Genomic DNA, 14,990 nt, shown 5'->3' with positions numbered 1-14,990 from the left:
CAGCAACTCAGCCATACATATACATGTATTCATTTCCCCCAAACTCCTCTCCCATCCAGGCTGCCACATAACACTGAGCAGAGTTCCCTGTGCTCTACCGTAGGTCCTTTTTGGTGATCCATTTTCAATATAGCAGCATGATCATATCCATTCCAAACTCCCTAACTACCCCTTACCTCCATCCTTCCCCCCAGCAATCATAAGTTTGTGAGTCTGCTTCTGTTTTGTAAGTTCATTTGTATCATTTCTTTTTAGATTCCACATATAAGGGATGCCATATGATACTTCTGCTTCTCTGTCTGACTCACCAAGTTCTTCACCAAAGAGTGTTAAGTGTTCTATGACTGACGTTTGTTCAAGAGGAAGAAAAAAAAAAAACAAAAGATACCAATGGCTTCATCATTAATATTCCAGGGCTAAGGATTTTTCCTCCGAAGTTTCAGAGAGAACATGCACTTCCTTTCTTGGTCTACCTTTTCTTCTTTCCTTCTTTCCTCCCTACCTTCACTTGCTTCCTTCTCCCACTAATTTTCTCTCTCTCGAAGGAGTGAATCTTCGGCATACTCCTGCCAGGAGACAAGGACCATGTGAGAGTCCCTCCGTCATGACCATCAGTCCCAGCTTCCCAGACTCTCCAATAAACCAGGTCACATGGTTCCTGGAGAAGCCATACCTCCCAGCCTTCCCATCTGTCACCTGGGCTCTGCCCAGGAGTCTGCAGCTGTGCAGATCTTTCCAAAACGTCCATTTAGTTACATTCTCCTTTTTTTAAAAATTTATTTATTTTTAATTGAAGGATAATTACAGTATTGTGTTGGTTTCTGCCACACATCAACACGGATCAGCCACATGCTTACATATGTCCCCTCCCTCTTTAGCCACCCTCCCATCCCCATCCCGCCCCTCTAGATTGTCACGGAGCCCCGGTTTGAGTTTCCAGAGTCATATGGCAAATTACAGTCTCCTTTTTAAGAGAAACTAAAGGGATAGATTTTTGACAAAGAACATGCTCAAGACAAGCAGCTGCTTACTAAAGAACCAACATGGTTCCACCAGCCTGAGAAATTCTAAGGGAAATGGCTCCCGAGACAAGCAGCCTCACTTTGTCTCAGAAGGGAGCTCTGGGTTCCCAGGAGAAGTTGAAGCCAGCATCCCTTCCTTCTGCCTCCATCTCTGTGTGTGTGGGTATATGCTCGCATCATGCTCTCAGTCATGTACAACTCTTTTCAACCCCATGGACTGTGGCCGGCCAGGGTCCTCTGTCCATGGAACTGAGAGAATGAAAACTAAGTGAAAATGAAAGTCTCTCAGTCGTGTCTGACTCTTTGAGACCCCACGGTCTATACAGTCCATGGGATTCTCCAGGCCAGAATACTGGAGTGGGTAGCCTTTCCCTTCTCCAGGAGATCTTCCCAACCCAGGGATCAAACCCAGGTCTCCCGCATTATAGGAGGATTCTTTACCAACTGAACTATCAGGCAATTATTAGAATACACTTAGGCATAGACATTACATGTAGCCAAAGTAATCTTTTCAGGTAGTTCCTACGTGGAAAGTGTGTGTGAACTCCAGAGCACTGTTTAAACAGGAGTCATGGCCTTACTTCAGACACTCTGGTAGAGCAGGCCTGGAGTGACCTCAGAAATCTGCCCTTTGAAAATAGCATCCCAGGTGATTCTCAGGCAGGTGTTTCTTTTCTTTAAAATTAATTTTTATTGGAGTATAGTTGCCTTACCACACTGTGTTCTTTTCTACCACACCAAAGCAAGTCAGCTAGTTGCTGTTGTTCACTCGCTAAGTCTTGATTGATTCTTTTTGACCCCATGAACTGCAGCACACCAGACTTCCCTGTCCTTCACCATCTTCCAGAGTTTGCTCAAACCCATGTCCATTGAGTCAGTGATGCTATCTAACAATCTCGTTTTCTGTCAACCCCTTCTCCTCCTGCCTTCAATCTTTTCCAGCATCAGGGTCTTTTCCAATGAGTCAGCTCATCACATCAGGTGGCCAAAGTATTGGAGCTTCAGCTTCAGCGTCAGTCCTTTCAATGAGTACTCAGAGTTGATTTCTTTTAGGATTGCCTGGTATACGTATCATATATCCTCTCTGTTTTGGATTTCCTTCTCACTTAGGTCACCACAGAGCAGTGAGTAGAGTTTCCTGCGCTATAAGTAGGTTCTAGATACTATCAATAGTGCGTATATGTCAGTCCCAATTTCCCAATTCATCCTGCACGCCCCTCCCCTCCTTGGTGTCCATGAGTATTGGTTCTCTACATCTGTGTCTCTATTTCTCCTTTGCAAATAAGTTCATCTTGAGTCAGGTGTTTCTTATCCTAAGATCAAAATAAGAAACACCCAGTTAGAAAACCACATAGGATTCTTGTTTCAAAAATAAGAGACAAGAGGGAAACTCTGCTTCAGGCAAGATGGTATAGCAGGGACCTAACTACCAGAGTAGGGAGGTGCCACCCCCTCCCAAGGTGGGTCCTGGCAACTAGCTGAATTGAGGAGGCAGCCGTGAGAGTAAACAGAGGCTGGAGTTGGCGGGACAGAGTGTGCGGGGGAAGGGGTAAGAGCTTGAACAGGGAACACAGGCCACCTCCAGGGTCCCCTGGACTCTCCAGCTGAGGGTGACCACAGTAGGAGTGAGGAACAAAAAGCATCAGAAAGGATGTGAGGGAATGAGGGAAGGGAGTCCTGTGCTCACAGGGCTGGGGAGGACACTGGATCCCACTGACGGTACTAGAAATGCTCAGAATTCACACAACGGAGTAGAGTGCTCAGAGGTCCGACCTCAATAGCGGAGAACAATGAGTACAGACTGAAATGCCACTGTGGTCCTAACACGGCTTAAAAGCAAGGGCTCAAAGGATCCAGCTGATTTAAAGTAATTTAACTGTGTCATGCCGTTGTTATTTAGTCGCTAAGTCGTTTAGTCTGACTCTTTGTAACCCCATGGACTGTAGCCCGCCAGGCTCCTCTGTCCATGTAACTTCCAAGGCAAGAATACTGGAGTGAGCTGCCATTTCCTCCTCCAGACTGTCATACATAGGAATAAAAAGTGGTGAGTTTTGTTATAGACCAAATAACCCACATGGTCAAACTGGGATCTAAATGATTTTCTAATTTTTTCTTTCATACCTTTTTTTATTCAGTTGAGTTTTCATTTATTTATAACATAGAAACTTAAAAAACAAAATTTGTTTAAGTATATAATTTACAGTCTCATCAAAAGCCACCATATTCCTAGGAATAAATATTACAAAAGATGCATAAATCGCTACACTAAAAGCTACAAAATATTAGTAAGAAAAACTTGAGAAAACCTTAGTAAATAGAGGAATATGTTCACGGAGTAGATATATTGGCACATTGTAAATATGTCAATCCTCTCCAATTTGACCTACAAATTCAAAATCTCATCAGATTTTATGCCAATTGGCTGCCTAATCCCAAAATTTACATGAGAATTTTTTTTTTAATTTTTAATTTTTTAAATTTTTTTATTTTTTAAGCAACACACTTCTTTAGACTGGGAAGTCCAAGATCAAGGTGCTGGCAGACACAGTTCTTGGCAAGGACCCTCTACTTGGCTTGTGGATGACTACCATCTTGCTGTGAGTCCAAAAGACTGTTCTATACATGTGTCTCTTTTGCTGTCTCACATATAGGGTTATCGTTACTATCTTTCTAAACTCCATATATATGCGTTAGTATACTGTATTGATGTTTTTCTTTCTGGCTTACTTCACTCTATGTAATAGGCTCCAGTTTCATCCACCTCATTAGAACTGATTCAAATGTATTAGAACAGCCAAGGAAATCTTGAAAATGATGCACCAAGGTTCAGACACAGGCTACCATATTTCAAGATCTATTGTAAAGCTATTAAATATACATGCACACACAGATGTGTATGAATACATAACTATAATTTTGTTTTTCTTTTATCTTTTGTTTACTGCTTTTAGTGTAGAGGTTATGCACCCTTCATGACATTTGTTCCTAGAAATCTGATGGGTTTTGATACTATCATATATGATGTACTCTTTTAATATATGCATAGTGACTTCCTTGCACAGTATTTATTCAACAAAATATCAAACGAACAAATGATAATGGTGGCACTATAGTTCAGTGGTAGAGAATTTTCTTCATCTTTTTTCATGGAACTATAGTTAATTTACAATATTGTGTTAGTTTCACGTATACAGCAAAGTAACTTTTACTTAACTGTGTATCTTTTTTCTTTAAAAATCTACTTAACAAAAACACTCTCTAAATTTTATATTAAAAAGCAAACTAGGCTTTGCACAGTTTAAGGGCTCCGTACATGAACCAGGAATGCACTTGGCTTTCCGGGTGCAGCACACAATTCTCCCCGTTAGGGGGTTCTGTGAGACTAAGAAATGTGACGCCCCAGTGCTCTTTAAAAATAGACGGTAATTCCGGAGGAAAGAACATGTGCCGGCAGCCTGGTTTATCTCGTTCACTCCCAAGTGTCTTTGAGCACAACCAAAAATAATGCTGAAATAAATTAATCCTGGCAGAGAACAAACAATGCATTTCAGTATCATTTCCCTTTCGGTTCATTTCAATCAACCCGCATTGAGTGCGGCTGTCTGCCTGTCACCAGTCCCACCTCAGGGATCTCAAGATGACCAGTGAGTGATCTGACTGCATCTCAACCGGTGAGTAAAAGGGTTAGGTGTGACCCCAAAATGAGTTCTCTCCTGCTCACGCTATATATGAAACTCAGTTTTATAAAAGGACATTTCACTGAATTGAGGGCTAATTGCTGGGGGTTGGGGGGGTGGGTGGTGGAGACACTCAAAAACCAAGCTGGGGATTGGATATATGAGGAGAGCCTGTTGAATATGTTACAATCATTTCATTATTGTGTATTTTATAGGATAATAAATCTTTTTAGTATATACTAGTGAACCTTGGAGAAGGAAGTGGCAACCCACTCCAGTATTCTTGCCTGAAAAATCCCACGGACAGAGAAACCTGGCGGGCTACAGTCTACAGGGTCACAAAGAGCTGGACATGACTGAGTGACTGAGCTCAGTGAACCTAAAACTCAGAAGATATTTTTAAAACTGAAAGTAATTTTTCAAAGCAAAAGAACAGGTTTTAATATACCAAAGTTTAAATCCTTGCACATATTTCCTTTTTAATGTTTTTCTTTAATTGTGGTCAAAGTAGCATAACATACTATTTTAACCATATTTACCTGTACAGTGACGTGGCCTCAAGTCCAAGTGCATTGACACTGCTGAGCAACTCTCACCTTCATCCGTCTGCTGAATTCCTCTCCTTCCTAAACTGAAACTCTGTCCTTGTTAAACACCAACTCCCCGGCCCCCTCCCCACACCTCAGCTGGACCCTGGCAACTACCAATGTACTTTCTGACTATGAATTTGACTATTTGGCCGCCTGATATAAAGAGCTGACTCACTGGAAAAGGCCATGATGCTGGGAACGATTGAGGGCAGGAGGAGAAGGGGGCGACCAAGGATGAGATGGTTGGATGGCATCATCAACTCAATGGACATGAGTTTGAGCAAGCTCCGGGAGAGGGTGAAAGACAGGGGAGCCTGGTGGGCTACAGTCCATGGGGCCACAAAGAGTAGAACACAACTGAGTGATTTTCAACTTTTACTGTCTGGTTTTTTTTGTTGTTTGTTTTTTTAGTTTTTAGTACTCAAATGGTTTCATTTGTTAGTTGTTTTTTTTTTTAAACTTTACATAATTGTATTAGTTTTGCCAAATATCAAAATGAATCCGCCACAGGTATACATGTGTTCCCCATCCTGAACCCTCCTCCCTCCTCCCTCCCCATTCCATCCCTCTGGGTCGTCCCAGTGCACCAGCCCCAAGCATCCAGTATCGTGCATCGAACCTGGACTGGCAACTCGTTTCATACATGATATTTTACATGTTTCAATGCCATTCTCCCAAATCTTCCCACCCTCTCCCTCTCTCACAGAGTCCATAAGACAGTTCTATACATCAGTGTCTCTTTTGTTAGTTTTTTCACCTTGTTTTGTTTGTACTTAAGTATAGTTGGTGTACAATCAACTTGTAATACTGATATACCATATTATATGTTATAGGTATATAATATAGTGGTTCATAATTTTTTAAGGTTATCCTCTATTTATAGTTATTATGAAATATTGGCTATATTCCCTCTGTTGTGCAATATATGCTTGTAGCTTATGCTGTATCTAATAGTTTGTGCCTCTTACTCCCCTCTACTCCTATTTTGCCCTGTCCCCTCCTCCCCATTGGTAACCACTAGTTTGTTCTGTTTTTTGTCATAGTCACTACTTTTTTATATTTTTTAGATTCCACATATAAGTGAGAACTTGCAGTATCTATCTTTCTCTGTCTGACTTATTTCACTTTAGCATAATACCCTCTAAGTCCACTCACGTTTTTGCAAATGGCAAAGTCTTATTCTTTTCATGGCTGAGTAATATTCCATCATATGTATACACCACATCTTTTTAATCCATTCATATGCTGATGGACACTTAGGTCACTTCCATATCTTGGCAATTGTAAATAATGCTGCTATGAATTCTGGGGTGCATGTATCTTTTCAAATTAGTGCTTTTTAGAAGTTCTATTTAGATGATGTTTTAATAAATTTAGATGATGTCTATTTAGATGATGTTTAAATAAAGTTTTAATAGAATGGAAGGATGGAAACAGAAAAAAAACTCACACCAAAGAAGATGATGAAAAGTTCAAGTAAAGGGGGTTTCAGACAATGCGAAATCAGAGTAACAACTAATTCTTACAAGGAGCCAAGCACCATGCTATGATGTTGAAAACTTACCATCACATTCAATCCTTCCATCCAGCCTATGTGTGAGATGCGATTTATTATTCTGTCCTACGGATGAGGAAACTGAGGCTTAGATACATTAACTGCTGAGGTCAGAGTACAAATACACACAGAATAGGAGACCTTCATAAATGGAACTGAAAATGCTGATCATGAGAAGTGAAACACAGGAAGAACTTCCTGGAATGGAACTTGGCAGCATTTCAAAGATGAGTGGGAAAGAACACTAGAGCAGTAACATGGATGGATTACGGACTCCCGGAATTCTGAGCTACAGAACTAGAAACGCTGAAGGAGGTTCAGCCTCATCTAGGTTCCCAGGTGAAGCTCGGGACCCAGGAGTTTAGATTCCTATTTCCTTTCTCCACTGCTTCAGCTAATTATATTCCAGGACCCTCAAGTGATTCCATATCCCATGCCAAGTCTAATGACACCGTGTATGATTTTTATTCATTTATCTGAATGCTTCTATATGTTACCTATCACAATATTTAGCGTGTATTCCTTTATATGTGTAAGAATATACCATAGGCAAAAAGTCTAAATAATTTGCAAACTAACTTTCACTTACATGGAATGTTTCGATCTTTTCTTCTTGGAAATGGAGCATTAATGTGTCATTGAAATTAGGTAATAAGGAAATAGGGCTCATTTATTCCAAACGTTTCCTGAACTGGGAATTGGCGTTTTGGGTGGAATTCCTTCTGGTAAAACCTGGGTCTTAATGCCATGGAGATCCCTGGAGCCAGGCCCACCTTCTGTTACTTTCAAGTGACTCAAGAGCACCAGTGAGACCCATGGAGACAGGACTGGGGCCCGTGAAGTCATCCAGAATGTGAAACTCCATGAATATTCATCTTGCTATTGGGACAGAAGGATATGTTTGTTGCTGTTGGACAATGTCAACCCATTAAAGAATATTTTTAGCTATTGCTGTTTTCTCTCAAACACATGCACAAGTACACACACACACACACACACACCTTTCTACTCACTTTTTAGATTTTCCATATCCCTAAGCCCTCATATTGCAATAACCATTTCCAAAGATCTTTAGAAGAACTGTCAAACTACCTCCAGAGAAAATACATTATTTTACACTTTCTGGTTTTATTTTTAATCCATACGGATTGGAAGTTGAAGCTGAACCATATTTTATAGAAAGTTAACACGTTGACATCCCATATATTGACAAACTTTTGAAGGAGGGAATTTGTTATAACCTAAGCTGTCACCTAGCAACCGGGACAAATAGCTGCTTCACCCATCGCACCTATAAATAAACTTTGGCCCCGAGCCCTCCATCGCCCTGTCGTTCTCAGTTGGTGACTAATGGTCTCATGTTCTCTGTTGGTAGTGAACATCTGTTGATGTTAACTCCTGCCGAATTTTTCTTAGAAAGGTCAGTCAGTCTCCAGTTACAGATCTGGGCATTTCTTAGTGCGATGCGTTATGACTGTTTTTAATCCTCCAGATCCACGACGTGTTTCCCTGCGTGAGGGTGTATTTGCGCCTGAGGGTGTGTAAGCAGAGAAACAAAATAAAAAACAGGGATTTGTTTCCCTGCACAAACACTCACAGAATTAGAACCATGACAAAGCAAATGAGATATGTCAACTGGAGGATAAAATAAGCAAACACGAGATTAAGAAATTACATAGCACTCCATGTGAAGCCCTCACTCTCTCAGATCAACAAGCCACGTGAACATCTTTCTCCCCAGCCAGGGACCACTCAGAGGCCCACCTGAGTGTCGGCTCTTCCTGCCCTGAGAAGCCAGGCCTCACCTCCCTCTGGGCAACTTGGTGTTTTATTCGGAGCTCTTTCTCTCTTTTTATACCACGTCACAAAGGAATTAGAGATCAGTCACTTTGTGAAACTGCCCTTCCTTCCACCTCAATCTCTGCCTTGCCACTTCCCCAGAGAGCAGAGATCATCAATGATCAATTCACCAAGACCTTCTGGAATCCTGGCATTTGGTTGCCCATCACATTACTTTTGAAAAAAAAAAAAAAAACCTCTTTGTATTGGGGTACAGATGATTTACAATGCTGTGATAGCTTCAGGTGAACAGAGAAGGGATTCAGCCACACATATACATGTATCCGTTCTCCCCCAAACTCCCCACTTCAGTCCAGGCTGCCACACAACATTGAACAGAGTTCCTTGTGCTATACAGTAAATCCTTGTTGGTTATCCATTTTAAATACAGCAATGTGTATGTGTCCAACCCAAACTCCCAAACTATCCCTCTTCTGCTTCTTCCCACTCCCCACCCCCCACCTTAAGTTCCTTCTCAAAGTCAGTAGATCTGTTACTGTTTTGTAAGTTCGTTTCTATAATTTCTTTTTAGATGCCCATCACACTACTTCTTATGATTCTAGCTTCTATGAACAGATGCCCGTAGTAGTTACTTTCCAGTGTTTTCATTTTGTTAATTTTTCAACAAGTAGACTTTCCTAAGCCGAGGGCATGAACAGTTTAAATTCCATTACAAGCTCCTAACAAGCTCCTACTTGAGACCTTCAGGAGAGTCAACACCCTTTCATTTGTAAACACTGAAATCTGCTTTAATAACTACCCCTGAGGAAAGAAAAGGTTTCTACTTTATCCCTGAAGGACAGACAATACCTGAGAACCAGGAAATATTCTCCAAAGAAAATAGAAATTGTTCTTGGGAAGCACATTTGCTAATTCATATATAAGCCTTTCTCTGCATTCCGTATGGGATCTACATTTCCAATGAAGTACCATCCAGGATTTACTATAGTTGGACTCAAAAGAAAATGTCCCCTCCCTGCTTTTTCTTAAAACAAACAAATAAACAAACAAAACCCTTTGGCCTAGTTGCATGAAACCTAAGCTTCTGTGACAATACTGAAGAATGTATTTCTTATGGTGCAAAATTTTTCATTAACTGTATATAGTTCCTCATTTTGTTTTTTGAGAAACCTTAGCCATAGCACTGGACTGGAACAGGTATATACCACCCAAACAGGCTGAATGATGATCAAGTTCCTCCAAGAAGCATTTTTTTTTTTATAAAGGTCAATGAACATCAATTTTGTTTCGAGAATTTGTTGGCAGCCTTTGTGTTAAAGGGGTACCTTGGAATATGGCAAATGGGAAGTCAGTGACTATCCATCACTGAGGTATTTATTAAAAATGCTGGGACTTTCCTGGTGGGCCAGTGGTTAAGAATTTACCTACCAATGCAGGGGACACGGGTTCGGTTCCTGGTTGGCGAACTAAGATCCCACCTGCCATGGGGCAACTAAGCTCAAGCACCACCACAGAAGAAGCCCAAGCACTGTAACGAAGAATATGTCTCACTATGATTATACATATATTTCTTGTCCCTTATATTTCTTCTGATTTTTGTTGTATGTATCTTTGTTTCTTTGTTGTTAGGTGTCCAAAGGTTTATGGTGTCTATCTTCTCTGTGAATTGCACCTTTCATCATTAAAAGTACTCATCTTTGTTTCATTTAAAAATAAATAAATTTAAACAAAACAAAGAAGACACAGCACAGCCCCCCCCACCCACCCCCCCCCCCCACACACATACACATATACAAATGCTACACTGTTAAATCACGGGCCCCAGTCTTACCTTAGATCTTTAAAGAGTGAATTTCCTGTTTCTTTTCTTTTAAAAGCCAGTAAACAACATTGATGCTTCCTACAAGAATGTGTGGAGAAGGAAATGGCAACACACTCCAGTACTCTTGCCTGGAAAATCCCATGGACGGAAGAGCCTGGTAGGCTACAGTCCATGGGGTCGCAAAGTCAGACACAACTGAGCAACTTCACTTCACTTCACAAGAATGTGCCCCTACCAAGAAGATCACTGTTACCAGTCATAGAAAAAATGAGAGTTGCATTATGATGTCTTATTGCTTGCTAAACAGGCCATCAGTTCAGTTCAGTTCAGTCGCTCAGTCGTGTCCGACTCTTTGCGACCCCATGAATTGCAGCACGCCAGGCCTCCCTGTCCATCACCAACTCCCGGAGTTCACCCAGACTCACGTCCATCGAGTCAATGATGCCATCCAGCCATCTCATCCTCTGTCATCCCCTTTTCCTCCTGCTCACAATCCCTCCCAGCATCAGGGTCTTTTCCAATGAGTCAACTCTTCACATGAGGTGGCCAAAGTACTGGAGTTTCAGCTTCAGCATCAGTCCTTCCAATTAACACCCAGGACTGAACTCCTCTAGGATGGGCTGGTTGGATCTCCTTGCAGTCCAAGGGACTCTCAAGAGTCTTCTCCAACACCACAGTTCAAAAGCATCAATTCTTCGGCGCTCAGCCTTCTTCACAGTCCAAGTCTCACATTCATACATGACCACAGGAAAAACCATAGTCCTCCCTCAAATGCAGATTTTTAACAATGAGCTACTGTGTTGATATTGCATGTTTTAATGGTGAATGAGTACAAGGCCATATCCAACAGCAGCATGGCGGAAGGTGGGGATGTGTTTGGCACAAACTAGAAAGGAGTATGTGGTGGGTGGGGAGGAGAGGTGGGCCTGGCACAGGTTACCGAGGAGCCATGTTTTGTTGGGGGAGGGGGCGCAGTGGTTGATGCTGTGGAGTGAAGACAAACCTCAGAACTTATTTCTCCTAGTGATAGATTTTTTAGGAAAACAAAAATTCTAAAAAGCAATTAACACAGCCTGTCTGCTTTTAGAGAGTTGTTACAGGAATGTACTTCCCCTACTTTCTCATACACAGAGCAGCAATAAGACTCTGGCTGATACAGAGAAGGAGAAATAGCATATGAAATCCTTTATATGTGGAATCTGAAAAAAAAAAAAAAAAACAACAATACAAAAGAACTTACTTACAAAACAGAAAGAGACTCACAGACTGAGAACTTAATGGTTGTGAGGGGCCAGGGTTGGGGGAAGGATGGGGAGGAAGGGATAATTAGGGAGTTTGGGATGGACACGTACACGCTGCTATATTTAAAATGGATAACTGACGAGGATCTACTGTGTAGCACAGGGAACTCTGCTCAGTGTTATGTGCCAACATGGATAGGAGGGGAGTTTGGAGAAGAATCAGTTAAGCTGCTCAGTCCGACTCTTTGCGACCTCATGGACGGCAGCACGCCAGGCTTTCCTCTTGAGTCTTCTCCAACACCACGTGGAGAAGAATGGATATGTGTATATGTATGGCTGAGTCCTTTTGCTGTTCACTTGAAGTTATCACAACATTACTAACTGGCTGATCAGCTAGACCCCAAGACAAAATAAAAAGTTAAAAAAAAAAAAAGAGAATTTGGCTGGTGATGAACTAAAAAGGAGTTACCTTCAGTGCATGTTTCACCACCTTGATAACTGTTATTGTTCATTTTATACCTGAAAAGTGAAGAGGTTTCTGCAAATACTTTATTTAAAGATTTCCCCCAACATTTCATATCCATTCACAATTATAATTTGCTTAGAAAACCTGACTCTAAAAATTCATATTCCCTTGTGCAATGTAGGTCGATGCAAATAAAGGAGACTGAAATGATCTAGGCTGAACTTCATGCCAGTGAGAGAGGTACCTGCCATCTCCCCCATCCCCTTTCATCTTTGCAGACACTCACGGCTGCCTCCAGAATGCAAATTCCTTCTGCGGCGTTCAGGAGAATCTAAAGGCTGCCACAAGCAATTTCCCGGGGGATAAACTGCCAAGCCAGTACATTGGAGAACACCTGCTTGCCCAATATTGTAGCCATTTCTAGGAAACTACCGACACTGAATCAGATCTCCTAGGAAAGTGTGTGTTCACACCTCCCCAGCTTGCTTGGGCCCCATGTTATTGGCCAAGAAGTTTATTCCAGTTTTTCCATAAGAAGTTATGGGAAAAATCTGAACACACTCTTTGCCCAATATACCCATACCCATTACTCCTCTCCCTCTAGGTCACTGTTTACTGGATTGTCTAGTCAGTAAAACGCTACAGGCCTTCATGTTTTTACACACAGAATGTATTATGATCCCATGTTCTGCTTGTACTCTGTTGCAGGAGAGCAAAATCTGCTACCCCAAATTGTGTATTATTTTGAGCTGAAAACAACCAAGGCCCAAAAAACCCAGGAAGAAACTTTGACCTTCTCCCTAAAATGCCTAAAATAATGTAGATAGAGGGCCTGTCCCAGGAACCAAGTGAGAATCAGAGACATCAGCAAAGAACATGATCTGAGTATGGTGGGAGAAACTCGGCAGGCCTAGAGATCAGAGTCCACTCTGTGTCCCACTGCTCTGCAGGCCCAGCCAACCTTCACTTACCAAGCATTTGCTTCTGTTAAAATTTATTTGGTGGTGCCAGGTCTTAGCTGTGGCACGTGAGATCTAGTTCCCTGACCAGGGATCGAACTTTTGCCCCTTGCATTGGGAGTGTGGTGTCTTAAGCACTGGACCATCAGAGAAGTCCCCAAACATCTGCTTTTCTATCTCCATGTCAACTGCCTTCTAGCCTTAAAAGTCCGAAACCACTACCCTCGACATTCTCTGTGTCTTTATCTAAAGATGGTAGTTACTCAGTTCTCCTGAGTGTCCCTCATGTATACACATGCTAATAAACTTCTGTTTGATTTTGTCCTGTTAATCTAGCTCATGCCAATTTAATTCTCAGACTGGCCAGAAGTACCTAGAAGGGTTGAGGAAAATTTATTCCTCCCCAACACTATAATATAGTTACATGAAATAAACTTGAAAAGAGCCTGAGTAAGGTGAAACAGATATTTGATCAGCCTTAATTGTTTACTTTTTGTTGAGTCCTGCCCCAAGGCCACAGGTGTGAGGCTTTGTACCAAGGCCACAGAAGCAGAGCCCAGAACCAAGGTTATCTCCGAAGCTGACTGAGCCCCTTTGTGACTCTTGCCAAAAACCCCCTTGATCATCATGAGCAGGCTTCCTGACTCATATTAGGCAAAAATGCCTACCCTGGAAGTCACCTTATGGCATCCTAACCAATCGCCAACTTTCCAGCAGGAATTTTCCTTGTCTTGAAGCTATAAAAATTGGCTACTAACCCTCCCAAAGTGTCTACTCTCCCTGCTCTGTCAGGAGGTTGGCATGCTGCATTTGCAGTACCCTCAGTATCTCTGCTTTTTGCTTTTAATAAACTCACCCTCTTCTGAAATGCTGTGTGTCAGCAAATTCTTTTCCAACCCACACTTGGATTGCCTTAACACTTTTTGCCGTGTGGAACCATCCAGAACCACAAGGACAAGACTACTGTGACATGGCATATAACTGGGCCTGGACATTCCCAGGGTGGTCTCCATCCAGTTAAGTAGATCAGTAAGTGAAAGTGAAAGTTGCTCAGTCATGTCCAACTCTTTGTGACGCTATGGACTATACAGTCCATGGAATTCTCAGGCCAGAACACTGGAGTGGGTAGCCTTTCCCTTCTCCAGGGGATCTTCCTGACCCAGGAGTCGAACCAGGATCTCCCGCATTGCAGGTGGATTCTTTACCAACTGGGCTATCAGAGAAGCCCTAAGTGGATCAGTAAAGTGGTGCTAAATATTTCATCCTGAGCTTCTTGTGAGTTCATCATCCTTGGTGAGAGTCTTAAAGATAACGGGTCTTCAGGGAACTGACCACAGCCAAAATAAAACCAATGGAGGCAGATGGTCAAAGAAAATCATCTATAATTAAACAACATGATGACTATTTTAAACAAATAATGTGCACTGCAAGAGAAAGGGAGACCTTTTAATCATTGTCTTAAAAGATATTCTGTGTTTAGAATTGTATGTTGATCAGGACTGAATTTATCATGCACATTCTTTTTTTTTCCCTCTAGCTCATGCTACCGTGCATTTTTAAGAAATGGAAAAGATAGCTCATAAAATGTTGGGCTCTAGAAAAGGTAATTGCTTCTATAGATAGATATATGCCTTTGCTTCTCTTGTCACAAACAAAAGCCTATACCTTCTAGTTTATGTACCTTTTAACAAAACTATCTAGTACTGACATGGTCTGAACAATCCCTGTACAAAGTGTAACCACCAGACACCCCAGATGCTAAGAATGATTAGGTTCACTTAAAAATTAAGTTTATTTTGAATATATAGCCCGAGAGGCCAAGAATGAATCAACTCTGTTATGAAGGGACTCTTTGGAA

General features: G+C 41.7%; 1 protein-coding gene across 4 annotated transcripts in view; it reads right to left on the bottom strand.

The window, feature by feature from the left end:
* RETREG1 (reticulophagy regulator 1) overlaps nt 1-14,990 on the bottom strand; it is a 164,949-nt gene that overhangs the window by 19,569 nt on the left and 130,390 nt on the right. The window contains exon 1 of one of the 4 annotated variants that reach the window (XM_044932570.2): nt 10,476-10,674. The exons of the other annotated variants lie outside the window; for them this stretch is intronic. Coding sequence (XP_044788505.2) covers nt 10,476-10,639 — 164 coding nt within the window. The 5' untranslated portion in view covers nt 10,640-10,674. Of the gene's footprint in view, nt 1-10,475; nt 10,675-14,990 lie in introns of those variants that run through there. 4 annotated transcript variants of the gene reach the window in all.

The sequence above is a fragment of the Bubalus bubalis genome, chromosome 19 (genome assembly GCF_019923935.1).
Source record: "Bubalus bubalis isolate 160015118507 breed Murrah chromosome 19, NDDB_SH_1, whole genome shotgun sequence".
NCBI classification, from domain to species: Eukaryota; Metazoa; Chordata; class Mammalia; order Artiodactyla; family Bovidae; genus Bubalus; species Bubalus bubalis.
The sequence above is the reverse complement of the archived record's forward strand: the minus strand, read 5'-3'. Positions and strand labels throughout refer to the sequence as shown.